We start from the raw sequence: 24,326 nt of genomic DNA, 5'->3' as shown, positions 1-24,326 counted from the left end.
AGTTGAACTCTCATCGCTCTTATATGAAACAACTGTGTGTCCAAACTTTTGGTCTGTACTGTATGTGAATTTTAACAGCATCAAAGTTTGTTTAAGCCAGTTCATTCAGCCTTTAAGTGTCGTAACTATTTCTGAAACCTGGATTAAAATCAAGACTGACTTTAACTAGACAGTTATGAAATGAGTTAAAAACAGACATAAAAGCAGAGAAGCTCTATATGTGGATAGTAATCTTATACATAAAATATTTGAAAACATGACAAAAGTGCTAAAAGACATTTTGAGTGCTTAACAGTCAAAATATATTTGGAAAAAATGTAATTGTTAGTTGCATATATTAGGTCTTTTTTACCTGAGGATTTTAATATTTAATACTATATGCAGTCTGAACCGTTTTGTTAGGTCAAATTATAAGATAATTTAATAGTGTAACATTAATAGATAATATATTTGGGCATGCTGTGGTGGCGTAGGGGATAGCACGACCCACATGTGGAGGCCATGAGTCCTCGACGCAGCCGTCGCAAGTTCGATACCCGGACCTGACCGACATTTGCCGCATGTGTTTCCTCCTCTACTTCCCCCTTTCCTGTCAGCCTACTGTCATATAAGGGACACTAGAGCCCACAAAAGACCCCCTGGAGGGAAAAAAGTATAATACATATACTAATTTAATAAATAACAGTTCAATAACTGGATTATTAGTTTATGATATTAGTGATCACTTACCTGTTTTTGTTGCTTGTGAACATTAAAGATAAGAGCGGGAGCAATTCATGTTTTAAAAGAATAAGGAATGAATCCATAAACACTTTTAAAAATTAATTCTCTAAACAATCTGAGTGTCAGTACTGAAAGAAAATGACATGGACAATGCATATAATAATTTTCTTTATATTTTTAAATTATTATAGGACAATAACTGTCCTAACAAAAGGAGCAAATAATCAAGTCATATAGTCATGGGACATTCTGTCCAACATTAACACTTCAGGACACAATAGTAAAGTTAAACCAATCATTAGAGGACAGCTACAAACTCACACACACATTCTGTCCAACATTAACACTTCAGGACACAATAGTCAAGTTAAACCAATCATTAGAGGACAGCTACACACTCACACACACATTCTGTCCAACATTAACACTTGAGGACACAATGGTCAAGTTAATTATCCAGCCTCTGCTGCACTGTAAAATAAATAAAGTGTCTTCACAGGAAAACTTTTGTAGCTGTGGAAATGACAGATATGAACTAATTATCTCTACTAGAAAAATATGTAAATTATCTTACAGTGACCAACATCACAGCTGAATTACATTAATGAAAGTCCATCGGCTCCCATAACTTCAACCATGGGTGCATTTAACTCAGGATCCACACTTTGCTTCAAAGATTGTCCTTTGTTCTTGTCTCTGGATCTGAGATCATGTCGGGTTGGTAGGAGATGTCCAATACAAGTCCCAGAACTTGTATTGGACATCACATCTTTTCATCCTCTTCATCACTGAGCAGTTCTTCATCCTCAGGCACCAGAATGTCTGTCTCCTCCTCAGAAGGAGCAGCAGCTGCTGCAGCCGTTGTTGTTGTTGATATAGGCTGTGTTGAAGGTGGAGGGGGCCCAGCAGCTGGTGCTGGTACCGCTGGTCGTGGTCATGGAACCGGGCAGGCGTCCAGGTCCGGATCCAACACAGAGAGAGCACTCAAGTCCGGGTTCAGACGTGTGGGAAGAGAAGAAGGAGAATCGTAAGGTGGGGGTTTAACTCCATTTGTTTTAGATGCAGTCACAGAAGCAGAAACATTTTCAGACTGAAGTGTAGAAATAGAAACATTGTCGTGTCGCCCCGCTATTTCCCCAGAATCATCCTGACATCCAGCCATTTGTTTAGCATTTTTCTGTCTTTCTGTCATTTTCTTTCATCCAGCGTTCCAAACTCTCTTTAAGTTTCTCAAGATCAACTAGACTCCTAGTCTCTATCTGTTTTTTGTCTCTTGAAGTACGTTCTCTATTTTCTGTTTCTCTTTGTATTCTTTTCTAAACAGAGAGTTTCAATGAACCACCTGCAGGGAAAACATCACATTTTATCCATTCATCCACACCATACACACTTTTTTCTCCATATCTCGTTATCAAACAGTCAAACAATTCACCCTGAGAAGGAGATTTCGTTCTGGAACCACGTAGACTCATTCTTCCTGAATTGGGTGGGATTTCCTCTTTAGACTGCAAACGTCTTCGCAGAATCCAACCAGTCAGCTTTGTGGTCGCTCTGCCTCTTACTCCTCTAAGAGGGGCCTTTATTTCTGATAAAGGTCTTTAGGATTCTCTAAAGCAGGGGTGTCAAACTCCAGTCCTCGAGGGCCGCAGTCCTGCAGTTTTTAGATGTGCCACAGGTTCAAAACACTGGAATGAAATGGCTTAATTACCTCCACCTTGAGTAGACCAGTTCTCCAGAGCCTTAATTATTCTATTCAGCTGTGCTGCAGCACAGGCACATCTAAAAGTTGCAGGACTGCGGCCCTCGAGGACTGGAGTTTGACACCCCTGTTCTAAAGGTTTGTTCTCCCAATTTAGAAAAACAAAACTCTGGAAAATACCTGCCTTATTGAGCGATAAGGACTTTAACTAGGACTCTAACCTAGAAATCTGTGGTTCCCTTTTTTCTCTTCGGTTTAGGACTCAAACCCAAACATCTGGGAGGGACTCTAACGCCCCCTCTAGTTTTTTATTATTTGTATTTTATTTTATTATTTTTTTATCATTTATTTTATTTTCTTCTTTCTGGGACTTTAACCCAGAATAATGTCAATCTCTATTCCCCAGGGTGAAAGGTTCTTCGGATCCTTCACTATTTTAGATTTTATAATTTATAATTTGTAAAATTAATTTGTTAGTCTGAGTGAGTTTCCCACCTGATAAAAGTGGTTTTGAGTTCGTTGATCCCAGCTCTGGATCCGTGGAGCCGACCAACAGCCCTCGTCTCTCTTAAATCCTAATCCAGGTTTGAGGCTGGAGTTTAATCCAGGTTATTCCAGCTTAACGCTGTTGGTCGACGTCCTCGGATGTTCAGTCGAGGGATCCGGGTCACGGCACCAAACTGTGGTGAAAAAAACTATTTCCAAGCACTGTTCAGGTGAAATCACTCAATCAGGTTTATTCATATATTTACACAATACAGAGAGATTGTAGGACAATCAGTAATGAAGCAGGTCTGGATGAAAAGAGTTTTATACAAAAGAGATAAAAGATCCAAAGCCTGGGAAACAAACTGGTTCACATGCAGCTGTGAAAAACAACGTCCAACTTTCTACATGTAACCCAAATAGTTTTAACTTGGTGGGAATTTACAGAACTTAGAATAAACAAATAACAATAAAACTAGCAGGAGTGAAATTATTGTAATTTATCCACATCAATTCACTGCAAGATTTTGGTGATGTTGAAAAACAAAATACACTCTTATTAGCTACTAATACATTTATTAAGCTTCTCATTATGCTTTCAATCATCTGATAGTAATTTATTTACATCAAGTTGTAAATAATAAACAACATTTAAAACATTACAGTGGAAAACACAGAAAGAAATGAAAAAGTCCCCAGATGATCAGATCATCTCCAGTTTCCTGATTAAAAACAGATTTTAAAAATGAAATTAAGAAATTCACCAAACCAACAAACTATCAATTATAAAACCAATCAATCATCTGATCAATAATGTTTCATTTGGACTTTTTGTTCTTCATGCTGAGATCATCAGAGCTGCTGTTTGATCACTGAGATCTTCATCGGTAGAATCTTTAATGTTTTATCAGTGCAGAAATATGGAAACATCTTGTCAGTGAAGGTGTGTGTGAAGGTGTGTATGTGTGTGTTAGTATCCAGATCAGAGAAGGACAGCTTTCCTCTGTCCCAGTCCAGATTCACTCTGATCCTCTGGAGATTCTTCTGGACTGAGAGACGAATGAAAGGAGCTGGTGGAGAATATGCTGAGTATTTACCTGAATAGAACCATATATACAACCAACCAGACTTTATGTCTCCCTTCCTCTTAACAGATTCTTCTAACACACCAAGTCTCCAGAATGAACTGTCTCCAACATCAACATCCCAGCTGTTGTTCCCTGAGTTAAAACCATCAGAACTCAGAACAGACCAATAATAATAATCTAATCTCTCTGGATTATCAGGAAGCTGCTGTTTCTCTCCTGCAGTCAAACTGGTCAGATCTTCAGACAGATGGAGGATTATATTAGCCGTGTTTGGGTCCAGAACCAGAGGAGTGTAGGTCACCATGTTCTCCATGTTGCTCCAGATGTTGAAGGCCAGGTTGCCCAGATGTTTGGCCTGGTCTATCAGAGCTCCTGAGGGCAGCTGTGGATCCTCCAGCAGGGGGCAGCGCTGGACTCTTTCCACTGCAGCCTTGTAGTTGTGCAGGAATGAGACGTCTTCAGCTCTCAGCTCCTCCTCTGTGGCTCTGACTGTGTCTGAAAGAGCTGCTATCTCTCTGCTCAGAGCCTCCATCTTCTCCTTCATCATCCCTCTCTTCTGCTCCTCTTCCTCCCTCAGTGCAGCCAGCCTGGCCTCCTCTTCCTCTGCTAGAAACTGATGAAGCTGCTTAAACTGCTCCATAATCTGCCTCTCTGTGTGTCGGGCCTGGACCTTCAGGTGTTCTGCTGTCTGATCAAACTCCTCCTGAACTTTCTTCCTGAGCTCCAGCTTCTTCTTTAGAGGCTCCAGAGTTTCCTGAAGGTTCTTCTTGTGTTGCTGAGCAGCTTCATCGATGGGTTTGAATTTATGGTTTTTGTGTAAATCTGAATGACTGCAGATGTGACACACTGGCTGCTGATGGTCCAGACAGAAGAGTTTGAGTTTCTCAGAGTGCAGACTGCAGAGATCCTCTGAAGCTCTCTGCTCTCTCTGCTGGGAGAAAGACTCACACAGATTCTTCAGAGCCAGATTACGTGGATCTTTAGAATGATATCCTACAAACTGGACACTCTTTAACTGGTTTCTCTCTCCACCATTTCTTCAGACACTCCTTACAGAAGCTGTGGCTACATGACAGAACAACCGGATCCTTAAAGACGTCCTGACAGACCGGACAGCAGAGATCCTCCTCTGATCTGGAAGCCATTTTGTCTCTGAGTGAATCTGAAAACACAGCAGACAGAAAGTTAAACCAGGAAGTCAGTTTCCCTCCTGCAGAAACTTTATTCTCTTACTTTAATTATGATTTCCTTGTTTTCCTCCAGCAGCAGTCTGTGTTCCAGCGTCTGGTTCCTCAGTTTTCTCTCTGTTCTCCTTGTTCTGTCAGACGGTGATGAAGGGGATCCAAAGTATTTTCTCAATCAGTTTTTTCTCTCTGATCTTTTTCCTGTTGGATTTAATGTCTTGAGGCTCTAAAAATCAGAAACGATGTTTTGCTGTTTCATGTCCTGGTGACACCAAGTGCTGCTAATCCTCCTCATTTGCTTTTGCTGCTCCTCTATAAATCTCTGCTTGGTCAGAAGAGACAATTTGAACTTCCTCCTCCTCTCTGCTTTGCCTGCATGAAGCCTCTGTTTCAGCTCCTCCTGGGGTCGTAGTTCAGATTTTATTTCAGGTTTAGTGAGGCAGTCAGGTGCACCTTGTTGTCATGGTTACCATCATAAAAACTGTTGGGACAAAAGAAAGCAAGAGATGTATCCAAAGTGCAATAAGTATTGTTATCACATGTCCTTCTGAGAAACTGTTAAACTTTACAACTCTGCTGTTTGTTTAATTCATTTAACTTAAAGTCTAAATATTTGCAAACTTTCCAAGTTTCTCAAACTATTTTATTCTCTTTCACACTTCTTTTAACCTGGTTGTGCTATATTAGCTACAGTATTTTTCTCATGATATAAATTTGTTTTATTTTTATGATTTTTTTACCTTTGTGTGCGAGTCTGCATGCTTCCATCAGTCTGTTACTTTGCTGTTGGTAAACCTGAACTTTCCCACTTAGGAACAATAATTAACTTTTCCTCCAGAGCCAAACTATTCCTCTCTGACCATAGCGCACCAGTTTCTTGATTAATATTTCATGATCTATTGTATAAAATGTGTTTTTAATTCAACAAATACCCCAACAGCAGGTTTATTTTTATCTACTGAACTGGTACCCTCTTCTTTTAATTGAAGAACTGCCATCACTGTGGATTTTAGGGACACCAAATTGATACTGACTCTCATAGGTGCATTAAAACCCTGCATCATAATCTTCGGTACTGTTGTAGATTCTGTCTTTTATATATAACCAAATCTCATTATTTCTCAAGGTATTTTACACGGAGAGGTTCTGGTCGGGTCCTGAACTGGTGAATGAACCTGGTGGTGCAGAGACAGAAGCCAATAAACTTCAACAGCAGCATAGTTTGTGTCATAACGCTACAATATGTGAATTTGAACAATAAGTGTTTATAATAATGAAACGTATCAGACATGAAAAACAAGATTTGATTGAAATTAAACATCTGATCCCCACAAACAATTTTTTGCACATTAAGTTGTCTGTTCAACTTAATGTCAGTTCAGTGAACACATTGTGTGCACCATCACTATGTGTTCACTGAACTGCACAAGTCACTACACCTGAAATGACAGGTAAAGCTTATTAATATGCTGCTTATTAATCTCTGTGTTTGGGTTTGTATACTTCTGATTTTTTGCTGTTCATTTTCTGTTTTTAGTAACTTGTGTTTTACTTCACTTTTTTCTTAACTCTTCTTGATTATTTGCTGCTACTGATTTTGTTGGGTCTTTCTCATTCTTGTGTTTCTTTATTTGAGCCCTCATAGTGTCTCTACTTTCTAGTTACTCTAGGTTTAGTAATTCTTTTATGTCTGAGTCTAATCTTCGTTTGTGATTCTAGTTAGGTTATTTCTTCCTGACAAACAGCTTCCAAGTGGCTGCAGAGACTAATAGACCAATAATAATAATGATGATGATAGACCAGAGGAATAAAGCATCTGTTTTTGTCTCACATGATTCAGATCAAGCAAATAAAACTATAAAAAATAACAAGAGCAAATACAATATGGAATAAAATAAACATTTACTAAAGTGTAAAAGATATCTAGACTAACCCTTTAAAGCTTAATGGAGGTTGGAGAATGTTAAACTGTTTAAATGTCATATTATGGCATCCTATGGGATTTTACTAGGCCACTTGTCAATCATTGCTCTTATTTCAGGGCTTTAGGTCACTTCACTGCTTTATAACACAATAAAACTGGTTTTACAGCAGTAATTAGTATCAATTAATTGATATAATTTAACAAAAATGTTTGTATGAAAATTGCATCTAGTTTTTCCTTAACTTCCAAAATTTAAATTTGCTTGTACATACAGCAAAACTTTTGTCTCACATGTTCAAAGTTAAACATGGGAGTGGCAGCATCATGCTGTGGGGACGGTATCATGTTTCAGATGGAGGATGTAAAATTCTGGAGGTCTAGAGTTCGTAGGTTTGACTCTAGAATAATTTAAACATGGATGGTGTTAAGGAAGAGTATTTTAAATTAGCTTAATTTGGAAAAAGCTTGGCTCACTCTTCCTCTAGATCCCAGATCTCAGCGGGCGGCGCGCGGCGACAAGGAAAACAACAATGCGTGATGACGTCACAGAATTACAGAGTTTAATCCCATACAAAGCAACGTATGAATTAACAAGAAAACCGCAGAGTTACAGAGATATACATTCTTTACCTGAGACAAAAGAATTAGAAAGGAAAGATAGAGAAAGAGGCAAAGACATGTCTTTGGAGAAAGCTGATGCCGAAAAGGCAAAATAGGGCAGCTATCTGAATTATTATTATTGTGCACGAACTTTTATAGTGGAGGTGTTTCTTTCCTTGTTAATGTATTCAATTAAGGCATACCTCCGGTTGACCAACCAGAAGCTACCTTGGACACTCAGAAAAACTTAGAACTTCCCTTAATTTCACGCCAAGATCAAAGGCCATTTTGGTCTCCGGTAGGACAAAGGAGCAAGCAGCTGCGTCTTGGCTTTCTGTGCTCTAGGGCCATTTGGGCAAATAAAACCATAAAATAAGACTTCACAGATACCTGTGAAATTCGGAGTGTCTCCCGTTATCTCAGAACAAACTTAAATCCAGTAATTTGGTTCAAGGAAAGGTTACCCTCACAAAACCCTGTTTTGCTCTGCTGCATCCAGCATCTCCAAAGTGAGTCCTTACCAAAAATAACACATAAAATCAACAGTACAAAATGAGGTACAATTGCTTTTCTTAACCTATGAAACATAACATTCAAACAATTTCCATTTGATTCAGATATTGTCACAGATAGTACAATTTTCAAATACATTCATCATTTACTAGATTAGTAGTTCTAAACTTAGATAATACAATTTTAGTTAAAAACCTGCTATTAATCCTTAGAAAAATGTCTTAGAAATTAGATGTTAGTGGTTTTAACATTTTATGTTGTAATTAGTTTTATACCATCCCAGATGTTGGCTCTGGCAAACTTTTGACCTTCTGTGAATCAAACAGCTCAAATGTTACTGCCTTCCAGGAGATGCTAATTTTATGGCCTCCTGACCTCTGATAACACAGCAGGAGGCTCACAGAGAGATCCCCTTTTGATCTGCATTTGGCTCCTGTTTCTGAATAATTACCGATTGAATAGTTTAGTTTTAAATCCTTAACACAAACCTGTTCAAAATTAAGAAATTTGTTCAAAATAAGAATGTTCAATATACCTTTTACACATGCCGTAAGATTAGCTGTATTAAGCACTAAAAATAATCATTTTCCTCAACAACGGCTTCAGTGTAGTTTTGTTACACGATGACAAAGGCGGCCATCTTGCTAGAAGAAATCCTCAATTTGTTGACGTGTTCTTCATCCTGCCTGACAGAGGGAAACGTAGCATGTCTGCAACAGAGAATATAATGTGAAACTTTTTATAGTTTTGTTTTTACTTTAATGGTAAGTAAACAAACCTTTCTGGATGGATAACTCTGCATGCAGCTGCACAGTGAACCGGACAGCAAACCGAGGTAGAGGGCCGGTCCAATCTCATAGCTGAGGAGTCGTGACTGAAAAGTATGTTTGTTCATCATCTTGATGTTCTTACGTAACATGTCCCCTTAGCTCAGTTTTGATGGATCTGCTTTGATGTGAAAAACGTCACTTTGTTCATGTATAATCAGTAACCAGCCACGTCTGAGACGCCTGGTGGAGGAGAAAGTCTTGATGACACTTTAAAAATACCAAATGACAACAACTCTTTCCACACAGGCTACAGCTGAAAGGCTTCTCTCCTGCGTGGATTTTCTGATGACTTTTCAGTTTTCCAGAGACTCTAAATCCCTTGCTGAAGTGGCTACAGACATTTGGCTAAGCTAATGCTTTAACAGAGGTGGTACACCGGGGTAAAGTCACTCCTCATTTATTACTCTTCATCCAGCAAAGAAATGGTGAAATATTACCTCAATCATCACCCAAAACCAAATCAGGACACATAAAGTAAGTTGTGTTGTATTTTAGAATCATTTTTTCAGCTCACCACAGCATACAGGATGGCACTGGCAACCACAGACTCACAGAACATCCTGGTCAAAGTCCAGCAGATGTTGAAGGACCTCAGCCGCCTCAGAAACTATAGGAGACTTTGGCCCTTCCTGTTCACAGCGTCAGGGTTCTTGACCCAGTCCAGGTTTTTGTCACTGTGGACTCCCAGATATTTAAAGTTCTCCACAATGTCCACACTGACCACTGGATGGTAACAGGATGTTTCCACGTCACAGGGATCCTCTGTAGGCGAAGGATCATGTTGAAGACATCTGCTCTGCTTCCCTCTGCTGGACTGGAAGGTGTACTGCATGTTGTCCCATTATTCACATTAGAAACCTTTTAATTTTTACTAATATTAATGGTAAATAATTGCAGTAAATTGTAATAAACTTATACAGGTTGACATATGGCCAGAGTTTTTATTGCAGGTTATCTGTAACAGGTTAATAAAACAAATAATCACCAGATCAGCCAACACTGTATTGATGTAAAGTCAAGCTGAACGGCGTGAGCTTTTCACATTTTGATGTTAGAAGGATTTTTAGCTGCAGATGCACGAAGCCATTAATCCCAACAAACCTGATAACTTTTTCTGTTTTTACTGGTTTTAGTTTTGCTGTTTCAGATTAACAAGAGACATTCATGAAATATAATAATTTGTTCCCATGAAGCAGCTGAAACATTAGTTTGTATGAAATTCTTCCTAAATGAAGAAAAACATAAAATAACTTCAGGTTTGGATTGGAAGCAAATCATTGGAACAAATAATAATGTAGAAAACAAAATGAAATAGATTATTTTTTGGATTTCTGACCAGAGGTTGAAGTTGAAATAATAAATTTATGTTGTTGCTAATTCTGCTCATCTGGGATTTTTGTGTTGTTTTATTTTGTTTACCAGTCAAGCAGTGCAGTGTAGATGGTTGGACGCATGTTGTGATGGTAAAGTTGTTTTTATTTTCTAAACATTTTTAAATAAAATGAAAACAGCAAAAGTTCATGAATTCACTGCAAGATTTTGGTGATGTTGAAAAACAAAATACACTCTTATTAGCTACTAATACATTTATTAAGCTTCTCATTATGCTTTCAATCATCTGATAGTAATTTATTTACATCAAGTTGTAAATAATAAACAACATTTAAAACATTACAGTGGAAAACACAGAAAGAAATGAAAAAGTCCCCAGATGATCAGATCATCTCCAGTTTCCTGATTAAAAACAGATTTTAAAAATGAAATTAAGAAATTCACCAAACCAACAAACTATCAATTATAAAACCAATCAATCATCTGATCAATAATGTTTCATTTGGACTTTTTGTTCTTCATGCTGAGATCATCAGAGCTGCTGTTTGATCACTGAGATCTTCATCGGTAGAATCTTTAATGTTTTATTAGTGAAGAAAAATGGAAACATCTTGTCAGTGAAGGTGTGTGTGAAGGTGTGTATGTGTGTGTTAGTATCCAGATCAGAGAAGGACAGCTTTCCTCTGTCCCAGTCCAGATTCACTCTGATCCTCTGGAGATTCTTCTGGACTGAGAGACGAATGGAAGGAGCTGATGGAGAATATGCTGAGTATTCACCTTTATAGAACCGTATAACCAACAATCCAGACTTTATGCTTCCCTTCCTCTGAACAGATTCTTCTAACACACCAAGTATCCAGCCTTCACTGTCTCCAACATCAACATCCCAGCTGTGGTTCCCTGAGTTAAAACCATCAGAACTCAGAACAGACCATGATCCAAATCTCTCTGGATTATCAGGAAGCTTCTGTTTCTCTCCATAAGTCAAACTGGTCAGATCTTCAGACAGATGGAGTATAGACCCAGCCGTGTTTGGGTCCAGAACCAGAGGAGTGTAGGTCACCATGTTCTCCATGTTGCTCCAGATGTTGAAGCCCAGGTTGCCCAGATGTTTGGCCTGGTCTATCAGAGCTCCTGAGGGCAGCTGTGGATCCTCCAGCAGGGGGCAGCGCTGGACTCTTTCCACTGCAGCCTTGTAGTTGTGCAGGAATGAGACGTCTTCAGCTCTCAGCTCCTCCTCTGTGGCTCTGACTGTGTCTGAAAGAGCTGCTAACTCTCTGCTCAGAGCCTCCATCTTCTCCTTCATCATCCCTCTCTTCTGCTTCTCTTCCTCCCTCAGTGCAACCAGCCTGGCCTCCTCTTCCTCTGCTAGAAACTGACGAAGCTGCTTAAACTGCTCCATAATCTGCCTCTCTGTGTGTCGGACCTGGACCTTCAGGTGTTCTGCTGTCTGATCAAACTCCTCCTGAACTTTCTTCCTGAGCTCCAGCTTCTTCTTTAGAGGCACCAGAGATTCCTGAAGGTTCTTCTTGTGTTGCTGAGCAGCTTCATCGATGGGTCTGAATCTGTGATTGGTGTGTTTTTCTGAATCTCTGCAGACGACACACACTGGCTGCTGATGGTCCAGACAGAAGAGTTTGAGTTTCTCAGAGTGCAGACTGCAGAGATCCTCTGAAGCTCTCTGCTCTCTCTGCTGGGAGAAAGACTCACACAGATTCTTCAGAACCAGATTACAGGGAGGATCACTGGTGAATGATATCGTCTTACAAACTGGACACTCTCTTGATCGTTTCTTTCTCCACCATTTCTTCAGACACTTCTTACAGAAGCTGTGGCTACATGACAGAAGAACCGGATCCTTAAAGACGTCCTGACAGACCGGACAGCAGAGATCCTCCTCTAATCTGGAAGCCATTTTGTCTCTGAGTGAATCTGAAAACACAGCAGACAGAAAGTTAAACCAGGAAGTCAGTTTCCCTCCTGCAGAAACTTTATTCTCTTACTTTCACTTTGATTTCCTTGTTTTTCCTCCAGCAGCAGTCTGTGTTTCAGAGTCTGCTTCCTCAGTTTTTTGTGTTTTCTTCGTTCAGTGTCAGTCTGTCCTGAGTCACCGATAAAATACTGTAGGTAACAAGTGATCCTGAGTGGGCTTGTCGATGAGTTTTGTTTCTCTCTGAACTGTTTCCTGGTTTTTTTCAAAGGTTCCTGTTTGAATTCCAGTCTTAAAGCAAAAATGTGGCGCCCTCTGGAGGATTTCTTTTAAATCTGCAGTTTTAGAAAACCAGTTCTGTACTGGAGATGAAGATGTTTGTTCGATGTTGAGAAAAACTTTTCTGGTAACATTTTATTTGAAGGGGTGTGCATCAGACTAACATGAGACTATCAAAAGCATAACATAGCTTATGTTTTGAACATGAATGACTGTCTCAAGTCAGTCTTATGCACATCCATTCAAATAAAGTGTCACTGCTTTTCCTTTTAGCAAAGAATTGGAGCAAGAAAAAGAAATGTTTTGATGCAAATTTGATTTATCTTCTGACAGTGATTTCATACTGATCCTTACTGCTTATCAGAGTTAGTTAGCCAAACACCCAATCAATCATAAAACCAAACAAACTAACTAAACAAACTGCCATGAAACCAAATGAACAATCAACCATAAAACAGACCAACCACAAAATCACAAAACCAAGAAGCCTATTATAAAAAATTTGCTTTCTCTATAAAAATTTCTACCGGCCTTCCCTTTGACTTTATCCCAAATAGGAAAGGGCCACTTCACTCTTTTTTTCCTTCAGAAACCCCTATATTAGGCTTTTAAACTGGGTCTGATTGGATTCCAAACAAAGAATTGATACCTCTGTTTTTGTTTTAATTTTTAAACCCAAAAACTATATCAGAGATTAACAGATGTCCTGTTAGCAATCTGTGGTAAATGCAGGATCATTCTGTTATGGTTTCAAAACCCTTTAAAGCTTTCTAGAGTCACAGTGTGTCCAGATGCTAAAAAGCCATTTTGTTGACTTCTAAATAAGAAAGCAAATGGATTGTTTATTTATTTAAATCCCGGAAATGCTTTTTAGGTGATAGAAGGCTGATTTTGTAACTGTCTTTATGTGTCTCTGAAAGTTCGGCTCTGAATCCATCACCACACCGAGATTTCAGGCCTGACCGCTGATTTTTAGTTGTAATAACTGAAGCTGTGCATGTACTCTAGAACTATAACTCTAGATCTGTAACTCTATATCTATAGATCTATTACTCTAGATCGTTCCTCTTTAGGTCCAAAAATAATAATTTCAGTTTTGATTTTGTTTAGCTGGAGAAAGTTTTGGCACGTCCACACATTTATCTGTTCTAAGTATTTTATTCAGTGACTGGATGGGGTCAAAGGTCACCTGGTGACATGATAATGTAGAGCTGTGTGTCATCTGAATTGTTATGGTAGCTGATCTTATTTCCTGTTATAACCTAAGCAAGTGGGAGCATATAAATATTGAATAAGAGGAGTCCTAGAATTGAGTCTAGGGGTACCCCACATGCGACCTTTGACCTCTTTAATGAGACATTTCCGAAATAAAGAAATCCCAGTTCTTTATGTAAGATTCAGTCCAGTTAAGCACTGGTTGAATCTTTGATTTCTTTGTTTTTCCTCCTGCAGCAGTCTGTGTTCCAGTGTATAGTTCCTCAGTTTTCTCTCTGTTCTCCTTGTTCAGTGTCAGTCTGCCCTGAGTCAGTGATGAAGGTGACCCTGAGCATTTTCTCTATTAGTTTCTCATTTAACTATTCCCCTCTTCTACTGTCTTGAGTGGTGTGGTGCCCTATAGAAGATTTTCTGTTAATCTTCAGTTTTAGAAAAACCACAAGAGACACTGCAAATGTTTCTTTAGCTGTAGTTTATGTTTTTCAGCAAAAAAATAATCAAAAGAGTCTCCGAAAGAGTCCAGATCCAAAGGTCAATCTGAACCAGATGATGCCTCTTTGCAGGTAAAGGTGAGCAATAACTTCTAGAGGAACTATTATGCAAATTTCGCATTTTGTATGTCTTTGTATTTTCATTTTTATCTCTACTGCTTCTAAGAACAATCCAGCCACTTAACAAAGAAACCGAGCGACTTTTTGGCAATAGGTTAATGTTTTTTGATGTCTGGAAAATGAGCTGATTCTATATCCTCTTTATTGTGAAGTCACATTCCCTGGGCCCTGCCCTGTTACCTAGTGACATGTTTAGTGACAGGAACACTAAAATAAAGAATAAAACCCTTCATTTACATGACAGTTATGGTTGTGGTTGCTATTATGTTTTAGATTCTTATTGACCAGACCAGAGGGTTCGCCAGCCTCACCGTTGAGGTTTCAGCGCAGGACAAAATCATCAACAGACACCATGAAGAAGCTGACATTTGTTTGCATGAAATTGTTTCAAAGAGAACAAGAGCAACATAAAACCTGTGAATGTTTGGATTGGAAGAAGTTCATTTGCACAAACAATCATTTAGCAACCAAAAGGAAAAATATAATGGGTTTTTTTAAAGAAATAGTCCAGATGGTGAAGTTAAAAAATTTCATGGAATAGCAAATCTATATTTTTACAAACTCTGATTATCTAGGATTTATGTTCCCATGGTGAAAAATACAGACAGATATGTCAAAGTCCATAGATGATCAGATCATATCTGGTTTCCTTATTAAAAACACTGACTTTAAATAGAATAAGAAAATTGCTGACTGAGGTAACTGCAGTCGATCTCATAACCAATCAATCATCTGATGAATAATATATCCTTTGAATTTGTTCTTCATACTGATGACCTTCTAAATTATGATGACCTTCAGTGACCCTGAACCATCCAAGAACAAATCAATGCATGGAAGTGAATAAAACCTGTTTCTAAGTGTTTGAAACAACATGAAAGTGTTGATACTTCTCCATCAACAATGGAGGAGTATCAATAGTGGGTTTCTATTATATTTTCATGGCTTTTATATAGATTTTCTGAATTTCTTAACATTAATTTGGTTTAAATTTACAGTATTCTGTGCAATTACAGTCTCAGTTTTTAGCCACATTATAAATATGTCAGAAAATAAATCAAATTTGCATCAAAGCATTTCTTATTCTGAACCAAATTTGCTTAAAGGAAAAGTAAAACTTCACATCAACAATCATCTTCTTGTCCAGCACTGCAGTGTTTTGTCACAGGAAGTCCACTAGAGGGCGCCACATCTTTGCCTCAAGTCTGGAATTAAACAGGAAACTTTGGGGGAAAAAACAGGAAATAGTTCAGAGAAAAAAAATACATAAAGAAAACACCCAGGATCACCTGTGTCACCTGTCTTCCACCAAACTACGGACTCAGGACAGACTGAAGGCGACCAGAGAGAAAACTGAGGAACCAGACACTGGAACACAGACTGCTGCTGGAGTAAAATCAAGGAAATCAAAGTGAAAGTATTAGAATAAAGTTTCTGCAGGAGGGAAACTGACTTCCTCTTATAAGAAACAACTGTGTGTCCAAACATTTGGTCTGTACTGTATGTGAATTTTAACAGCATCAAAGTTTGTTTAAGCCAGTTCATTCAGCCTTTAAGTGTCGTAACTATTTCTGAAACCTGGATTAAAATCAAGACTGACTTTAACTAGACAGTTATGAAATGAGTTAAAAACAGACATAAAAGCAGAGAAGCTCTATATGTGGATAGTAATCTTATACATAAAATATTTGAAAACATGACAAAAGTGCTAAAAGACATTTTGAGTGCTTAACAGTCAAAATATATTTGGAAAAAATTTAATTGTTAGTTGCATATATTAGATATTTTTTTATCTGAGGATTTTAATATTTAATACTATATGCAGTCTGAACCGTTTTGTTAGGTCAAATTATAAGATAATTTAATAGTGTAACATTAATAGCTAATATATTTGGGCATGCTGTGGTGGCATAGGGGATAGCACGACCCACATGTGGAGGCCATGAGTCCTCGACGCGGCCGTCGCAAGTTCGATACCCGGACCTGACCGACATTTGCCGCATGTGTTTCCTCCTCTACTTCCCCCTTTCCTGTCAGCCTACTGTCATATAAGGGACACTAGAGCCCACAAAAGACCCCCTGGAGGGAAAAAAGTATAATACATATACTAATTTAATAAATAACAGTTCAATAACTGGATTATTAGTTTATGATATTAGTGATCACTTACCTGTTTTTGTTGCTTGTGAACATTAAAGATAAGAGCGGGAGCAATTCATGTTTTAAAAGAATAAGGAATGAATCCATAAACACTTTTAAAAATTAATTCTCTAAACAATCTGAGTGTCAGTACTGAAAGAAAATGACGTGGACAATGCATATAATAATTTTATTTATATTCTTAAATTATTATAGGACAATAACTATCCTAACAAAAGGAGCAAATAATCAAATCATATAGTCATGGGACATTCTGTCCAACATTAACACTTCAGGACACAATAGTAAAGTTAAACCAATCATTAGAGGACAGCTACACACTCACACACACATTCTGTCCAACATTAATACTTGAGGACACAATAGTCAAGTTAAACCAATCATTAGAGGACAGCCACAAAGTCACACACACATTATGTTCAACATTAACACTTGAGAACACAATAGTCAAGTTAAACCAATCATTAGAGGACAGCTACACACTCACACACACTTTCTGTCCAACATTAACACTTGAGGACACAATAGTCAAGTTAAACCAATCATTAGAGGACAGCTACACACTCACACACACTTTCTGTCCAACATTAACAATTGAGGACACAGTAGTCAAGTTAAGCCAAACATTAGAGGACAGCTACACACTCAAACACACTTTCTGTCCAACATTAACACTTGAGGACACAGTAGTCAAGTTAAGCCAAACATTAGAGGACAGCTACACACTCAAACACACTTTCTGTCCAACATTAACAATTGAGGACACAGTAGTCAAGTTAAGCCAAACATTAGAGGACAGCTACACACTCAAACACACTTTCTGTCCAACATTAACACTTGAGGACACAGTAGTCAAGTTAAGCCAATCATTAGAGGACAGCTACACACTCACACACACATTCAGTCCAACATTAACACTTGAGGACACAATAGTCAAACTAAACCAATCATTAGAGGACAGCCACAAAGTCACACACACTTTCTGTCCAACATTAACACTTGAGGACACAGTAGTCAAGTTAAACCAATCATTAGAGGACAGCTACACACTCACACACACATTCTGTCCAACATTAACACTTGAGGACACAGTAGTCAAGTTAAACCAATCATTAGAGGACAGCCACAAAGTCACACACACATTCTGTTCAACATTAACACTTGAGGACACAATAGTCAAGTTAAACCAGGTCAAGTTAATTATCCAGCCTCTGCTGCACTGTAAAATAAATAAAATGTCTTCACAGGAAAACTTTTGTAGCTGTGGAAATGACAGATATGAACTAATTATCTCTACTAGAAAAATATGTAAATTATCTTACAGTGACCAACATCACAGCTGAATTACATTAATGAAAGTCCATCGGCTCCCATAACTTCAACCATGGGTGCATTTAACTCAGGATCCACACTTTGCTTCAAAGATTGTCCTTTGTTCTTGTCTCTGGATCTGAGATCATGTCGGGTTGGTAGGAGATGTCCAATACAAGTCCCAGAACTTGTATTGGACATCACATCTTTTCATCCTCTTCATCACTGAGCAGTTCTTCATCCTCAGGCACAAGAATGTCTGTCTCCTCCTCAGAAGGAGCAGCATCTGCTGCAGCCGTTGTTGTTGTTGATATAGGCTGTGTTGAAGGTGGAGGGGGCCCAGCAGCTGGTGCTGGTACTGCTGGTCGTGGTCATGGAACCGGGCAGGCGTCCAGGTCCGGATCCAACACAGAGAGAGCACTCAAGTCCGGGTTCAGACGTGTGGGAAGAGAAGAAGGAGAATCGTAAGGTGGGGGTTTAACTCCCTTTGTTTTAGATGCAGTCACAGAAGCAGAAACATTTTCAGACTGAAGTGTAGAAATAGAAACATTGTCGTGTCGCCCCGCTATTTCCCCAGAATCATCCTGACATCCAGCCATTTGTTTAGCATTTTTCTGTCTTTCTGTCATTTTCTTTCATCCAGCGTTCCAAACTCTCTTTAAGTTTCTCAAGATCAACTAGACTCCTAGTCTCTATCTGTTTTTTGTCTCTTAAAGTACGTTCTCTATTTTCTATTTCTCTTTGTATTCTTTTCTAAACAGAGAGTTTCAATGAACCACCTGCAGGGAAAACATCACATTTTATCCATTCATCCACACCATACACACTTTTTTCTCCATATCTCGTTATCAAACAGTCAAACAATTCACCCTGAGGAGGAGATTTCGTTCTGGAACCACGTAGACTCATTCTTCCTGAATTGGGTGGGATTTCCTCTTTAGACTGCAAACGTCTTCACAGAATCCAACCAGTCAGCTTTGTGGTCGCTCTGCCTCTTACTCCTCTAAGAGGGGCCTTTATTTCTGATAAAGGTCTTTAGGATTCTCTAAAGGTTTGTTCTCCCTATTTAGAAAAACAAAACTCTAGAAAATACCTGCCTTATTGAGCGATAAGGACTTTAACTAGGACTCTAACCTAGAAATCTGTGGTTCCCTTTTTTCTCTTCGGTTTAGGACTCAAACCCAAACATCTGGGAGGGACTCTAATGCCCCCTCTAGTTTTTTATTATTTGTATTTTATTTTATTATTTTTTTTAATCATTTATTTTATTTTCTTCATTCTGGGACTTTAACCCAGAATAATGTCAATCTCTATTCCCCAGGTTGAAAGGTTCTTTGGATCCTTCACTATTTTAGATTTTATAATTTATAATTTGTAAAATTAATTTGTTAGTCTGAGTGAGTTTCCCACCTGATAAAAGTGGTTTTGAGTTCGTTGATCCCAGCTCTGGATCCGTGGAGCCGACCAACAGCCCTCGTCTCTCTTAAATCCTAATCCAGGTTTGAGGCTGGAGTTTAATCCAGGTTATTCCAGCTTAACGCTGTTGGTCGACGTCCTCGGATGTTCAGTCGAGGGATCCGGGTCACGGCACCAAATTGTTGTGGAAACAAACTATTTCCAAGCACTGTTCAGGTGAAATCACTCAATCAGGTTTATTCATATATTTACACAATACAGAGAGATTGTAGGACAATCAGTAATGAAGCAGGTCTGGATGAAAAGAGTTTTATACAAAAGAGATAAAAGATCCAAAGCCTGGGAAACAAACTGGTTCACATGCAGCTGTGAAAAACAACGTCCAACTTTCTACATGTAACCCAAATAGTTTTAACTTGGTGGGAATTTACAGAACTTAGAATAAACAAATAACAATAAAACTAGCAGGAGTGAAATTATTGTAATTTATCCACATCAATTCACTGCAAGATTTTGGTGATGTTGAAAAACAAAATACACTCTTATTAGCTACTAATACATTTATTAAGCTTCTCATTATGCTTTCAATCATCTGATAGTAATTTATTTACATCAAGTTGTAAATAATAAACAACATTTAAAACATTACAGTGGAAAACACAGAAAGAAATGAAAAAGTCCCCAGATGATCAGATCATCTCCAGTTTCCTGATTAAAAACAGATTTTAAAAATGAAATTAAGAAATTCACCAAACCATCAATAATAAAACCAATCAATCATCTGATCAATAATGTTTCATTTGGACTTTTTGTTCTTCATGCTGAGATCATCAGAGCTGCTGTTTGATCACTGAGATCTTCATCGGTAGAATCTTTAATGTTTTATTAGTGTAGAAATATGGAAACATCTTGTCAGTGAAGGTGTGTGTGAAGGTGTGTATGTGTGTGTTAGTATCCAGATCAGAGAAGGACAGCTTTCCTCTGTCCCAGTCCAGATTCACTCTGATCCTCTGGAGATTCTTCTGGACTGAGAGACGAGTGGAAGGAGCTGATGGAGAATGTGCTGAGTATTCACCTTTATAGAACCATATATACAACCAACCAGACTTTATGGCTCCCTTCCTCTGAACAGATTCTTCTAACACACCAAGTATCCAGTATTCACTGTCTCCAACATCAACATCCCAGCTGTGGTTCCCTGAGTTAAAACCATCAGAACTCAGAACAGAACATAATCCAATCCTCTCTGGATTATCAGGAAGCTTCTGTTTCTCTCCTGCAGTCAAACTGGTCAGATCTTCAGACAGATGGAGTCCTGGACCAGCCGTGTTTGGGTCCAGAACCAGAGGAGTGTAGGTCACCATGTTCTCCATGTTGCTCCAGATGTTGAAGGCCAGGTTGCCCAGATGTTTGGCCTGGTCTATCAGAGCTCCTGAGGGCAGCTGTGGATCCTCCAGCAGGGGGCAGCGCTGGACTCTTTCCACTGCAGCCTTGTAGTTGTGCAGGAATGAGACGTCTTCAGCTCTCAGCTCCTCCTCTGTGGCTCTGACTGTGTCTGAAAGAGCTGCTATCTCTCTGCTCAGAGCCTCCATCTTCTCCTTCATCATCCCTCTCTTCTGCTCCTCTTCCTCCCTCAGTGCAGCCAGCCTGGCCTCCTCTTCCTCTGCTAGAAACTGATGAAGCTGCTTAAACTGCTCCATAATCTGCCTCTCTGTGTGTCGGGCCTGGACCTTCAGGTGTTCTGCTGTCTGATCAAACTCCTCCTGAACTTTCTTCCTGAGCTCCAGCTTCTTCTTTAGAGGCTCCAGAGTTTCCTGAAGGTTCTTCTTGTGTTGCTGAGCAGCTTCATCGATGGGTCTGAATCTGTGGTTGGTATGTTTTTCTGAATCTCTGCAGATGTGACACACTGGCTGCTGATGGTCCAGACAGAAGAGTTTGAGTTTCTCAGAGTGCAGACTGCAGAGATCCTCTGAAGCTCTCTGCTCTCTCTGCTGGGAGAAAGACTCACACAGATTCTTCAGAGCCAGATTACGTGGTGGATCACTGGTGAATGATATCGTCTTACAAACTGGACACTCTCTTGATGGTTTCTCTCTCCACCATTTCTTCAGACACTCCTTACAGAAGCTGTGGCTACATGACAGAAGAACCGGATCCTTAAAGACGTCCTGACAGACCGGACAGCAGAGATCCTCCTCTAATCTGGAAGCCATTTTGTCTCTGAGTGAATCTGAAAACACAGCAGACAGAAAGTTAAACCAGGAAGTCAGTTTCCCTCCTGCAGAAACTTTATTCTCTTACTTTCACTTTGATTTCCTTGTTTTTCCTCCAGCAGCAGTCTGTGTTCCAGCGTCTGGTTCCCCAGTTTTCTCTCTGGTCGCCAACCAAACTACCTGAGTCGGTAGTTTGGTTGAAGGGAGGTGACACAGATGATCCTGCGTGTTTTCTTGATGAGTTTTTCTCTCTGAACTATTTCCTGTTTTTTTTTTTTCAAAGGTTCCCCTTTGAATTCCAGCCTTGAGGCAAAGATGTGGCGCCCTCTGGTGGACTTCCTGTGAGAAAGCGCTGCAGTCCTGGAGAAGAAGATGATTGTTGATGTGAAGTTTTATTTTTTCTTCTACCAAATCTGATTCAGAATAAGAAATGCTTTGATGCAAATTTGATTTATTTTCTGACATATTTATAATGTGGCTAAAAACTGAGATTGTGTAATTGCACAAAATACTGTAAATTTAAACCAAATTAAAGAAATTCAGAACATGTCATCAAAAGCCATGACAGTATAATAGAAACCTACTATTGATACTCCTCCATTGTCGATGGAGGAGTATCAACACTTGCATGTTGTTTCAAACACTTAGAAGCAGGTTTTATTTCACTTTTTTTCTCCAGCAGCAGTCTGTGTTCCAGCATCTGGTTCCTCAGTTTTCTGTTGTTCTCCTTTTTCAGTGTCAGTCTGTCCTCAGTCGGTGATGAAGGTGACCCTGAGCGTTTCCTCGATTAGTTTCTCTTTTAACCATTTCCTGTTTTTTTTAAGTCTTGAGGCTCACATGTGGCGCCCTCTAGAGGATTTCCTGTCAATCTGAAGTTTTAGAAAAACATGAGAAACACTGTAAATGTTTGTTAAGCTGCAGTTTTTGTTTTAAAGTAAAAATGATCATAAAAGAGCCTGAAAGAGTCCAGATCAACGTGAACCAGATGACCTCTCTGTACAGGTAAATATGAGCAATACCTAAAAAAGAACCTATTATTTTACATTTTGTGCACTTTTGTTCTTCCATTTGTTGCTCCTGAAAACAATCCAACTGCTTAAGAACCAACTGAGTCATTTTATGACTACAAGCTAATGTTTTTTGGTGTCTGGAAAATGAGTCGTTTCAAAAACCTCTATTGTTAAGTCACAATCAATGGGCATTGCCCCGTTACCTAGCAACTGCAGCAGAGTTCTGCCCGGTTACCAAGCAACCGTAGCTGATCTCCAGCCCGTTTGGTCAGCTGGTTTTACTGTTGTATGCAGTGTACAATGGCTTCTGGAAAAGACCAGAGTTTTGTTGTTCCTTTACCCTCCTAAAACCACTTGCTGCTCTTTTGTTGGTTGTGCAGGAGGCTCCACTTCTAATTTTCAAGATGTGCAGATCTGTTTGCAGGTATTTTCACATGTGAGTGTAAAAGTTGAGTTGGGGAGGCGTGGCCAGCAGCTGATTTAACACTTTAATTCTACACCATAACACAGTTAAAATGTTATTATTTGTGAATGACAAGAAAATATCCTAACTTGTTCAAGGAATCATGATAGATCACCTCTAAATTATGTGTGAGATGTTTAGTGACAGGAGCACTAAAATAAAGAATAAAATCCTTCATTTACATGACAGTTATTGCTGTGTTTGCTACAATGTTTTATATTCTTATTGATAATCAGGCCAGAGGGCTCACATGTTTGATTTAAATTCAGGCATTTCTTGCTGACAGGCTGATAAAGTCCCCAGTTTAGGGTTAAAATTCAATATTTTTAAAATTTTAAAGAGGAACCAAAATACCAGAAAACAAAACTCCCAACCGTTCCTGAAATATGGAAGAAACTGGAATGTTTTAGAGAGAATCAATTAAATAAAGACAAGATTAGTGAGTTTTATTTAGGTTTTATTAAAAGGTTCCCTCAGAGTAAATTGTGGACTCACTGCAGAATTAGTACTTTGACTGAACAAAATCAGGCATTTCTTGCTGCAGTGTATAAAAAAACATATTTTTTACATATTTGTCACCATGTCATGACTGCACAGCATGAGACAGATAATCTGTGAATAGATAAGCTAAATGCTTAATTTAGCATTTTAGTGTTAGCTACTGATAAATACTGAGTTAGTGTAGCAACTAATGCTTAATTAGTTGCTACAACAATAGAGAACCTCATAAGCTAATAATAACTATGTTGGCATTGTTAGTTAGCATTAGCTACTGCTAAATACTGTGTTAGCTACTGCGAAATATCATGTTGGAGTGGTGCTTTAGCATTAGCTATTGCTAAATACCTTATTAGCTACTGCTAAATATCATGTTGGAGTGGTGCTTTAGCATTAGCTATTGCTAAATACCTTATTAGCTACTGCTAAATAGCATGTTGGAGTGGTGCTTTAGCATTAGCTATTGCTAAATACATTATTAGCTACGGCTAAATATCATGTTGGAGTGGTGCTTTAGCATTAGCTTTTGCTAAATGCCTTATTAGCTACTGCTAAATATCATGTTGGAGTGGTGCTTTAGCATTAGCTACTGCTAAATACTGTGTTAGCTACTGCGAAATATCATTTTGGAGTGGTGCTTTAGCATTAGCTATTGCTAAATACCTTATTAGCTACTGCTAAATATCATGTTGGAGTGGTGCTTTAGCATTAGCTATTGCTAAATACTGTGTTAGCTACTGCGAAATATCATTTTGGAGTGGTGCTTTAGCATTAGCTATTGCTAAATACCTTATTAGCTACTGCTAAATATCATGTTGGAGTGGTGCTTTAGCATTAGCTA

At 38.8% G+C, this 24,326-nt stretch overlaps 3 protein-coding genes and 1 pseudogene across 3 annotated transcripts in view; all 4 read right to left on the bottom strand.

Annotated features, from left to right (window-relative positions):
• Positions 1-24,326, bottom strand: part of LOC122846992 (NLR family CARD domain-containing protein 3-like) — a 165,289-nt gene that overhangs the window by 21,845 nt on the left and 119,118 nt on the right. The window lies entirely within an intron of this gene.
• Positions 3,134-5,409, bottom strand: LOC122847012 (annotated as a pseudogene).
• Positions 10,590-12,556, bottom strand: LOC122847013 (nuclear factor 7, ovary-like). Its single transcript, XM_044144362.1, has 2 exons — positions 12,383-12,556; positions 10,590-12,311 (listed from the first exon to the last, which is right to left on the bottom strand). Exon 2 carries the CDS (start codon positions 12,292-12,294, stop codon positions 10,912-10,914), a length of 1,383 nt encoding a protein of 460 aa, XP_044000297.1. The 5' UTR covers positions 12,295-12,311; positions 12,383-12,556; the 3' UTR covers positions 10,590-10,911.
• On the bottom strand, positions 19,513-21,848 carry LOC122847011 (nuclear factor 7, ovary-like). The gene is made up of 2 exons (XM_044144361.1): positions 21,603-21,848; positions 19,513-21,531 (listed from the first exon to the last, which is right to left on the bottom strand). Exon 2 carries the CDS (start codon positions 21,512-21,514, stop codon positions 20,132-20,134), a length of 1,383 nt encoding a protein of 460 aa, XP_044000296.1. The 5' UTR covers positions 21,515-21,531; positions 21,603-21,848; the 3' UTR covers positions 19,513-20,131.

Source organism: Gambusia affinis, linkage group LG17 (assembly GCF_019740435.1).
Source record: "Gambusia affinis linkage group LG17, SWU_Gaff_1.0, whole genome shotgun sequence".
NCBI classification, from domain to species: domain Eukaryota; kingdom Metazoa; phylum Chordata; class Actinopteri; order Cyprinodontiformes; family Poeciliidae; genus Gambusia; species Gambusia affinis.
The sequence above is the reverse complement of the archived record's forward strand: the minus strand, read 5'-3'. Positions and strand labels throughout refer to the sequence as shown.

What these genes read in the sequence shown, in the direction of transcription:
- LOC122847013 (XM_044144362.1), bottom strand. Translation starts at nt 12,294, where the DNA reads ATGGCTTCCAGATTAGAGGAGGATCTCTGCTGTCCGGTCTGTCAGGAC.
- LOC122847011 (XM_044144361.1), bottom strand. Translation starts at nt 21,514, where the DNA reads ATGGCTTCCAGATTAGAGGAGGATCTCTGCTGTCCGGTCTGTCAGGAC.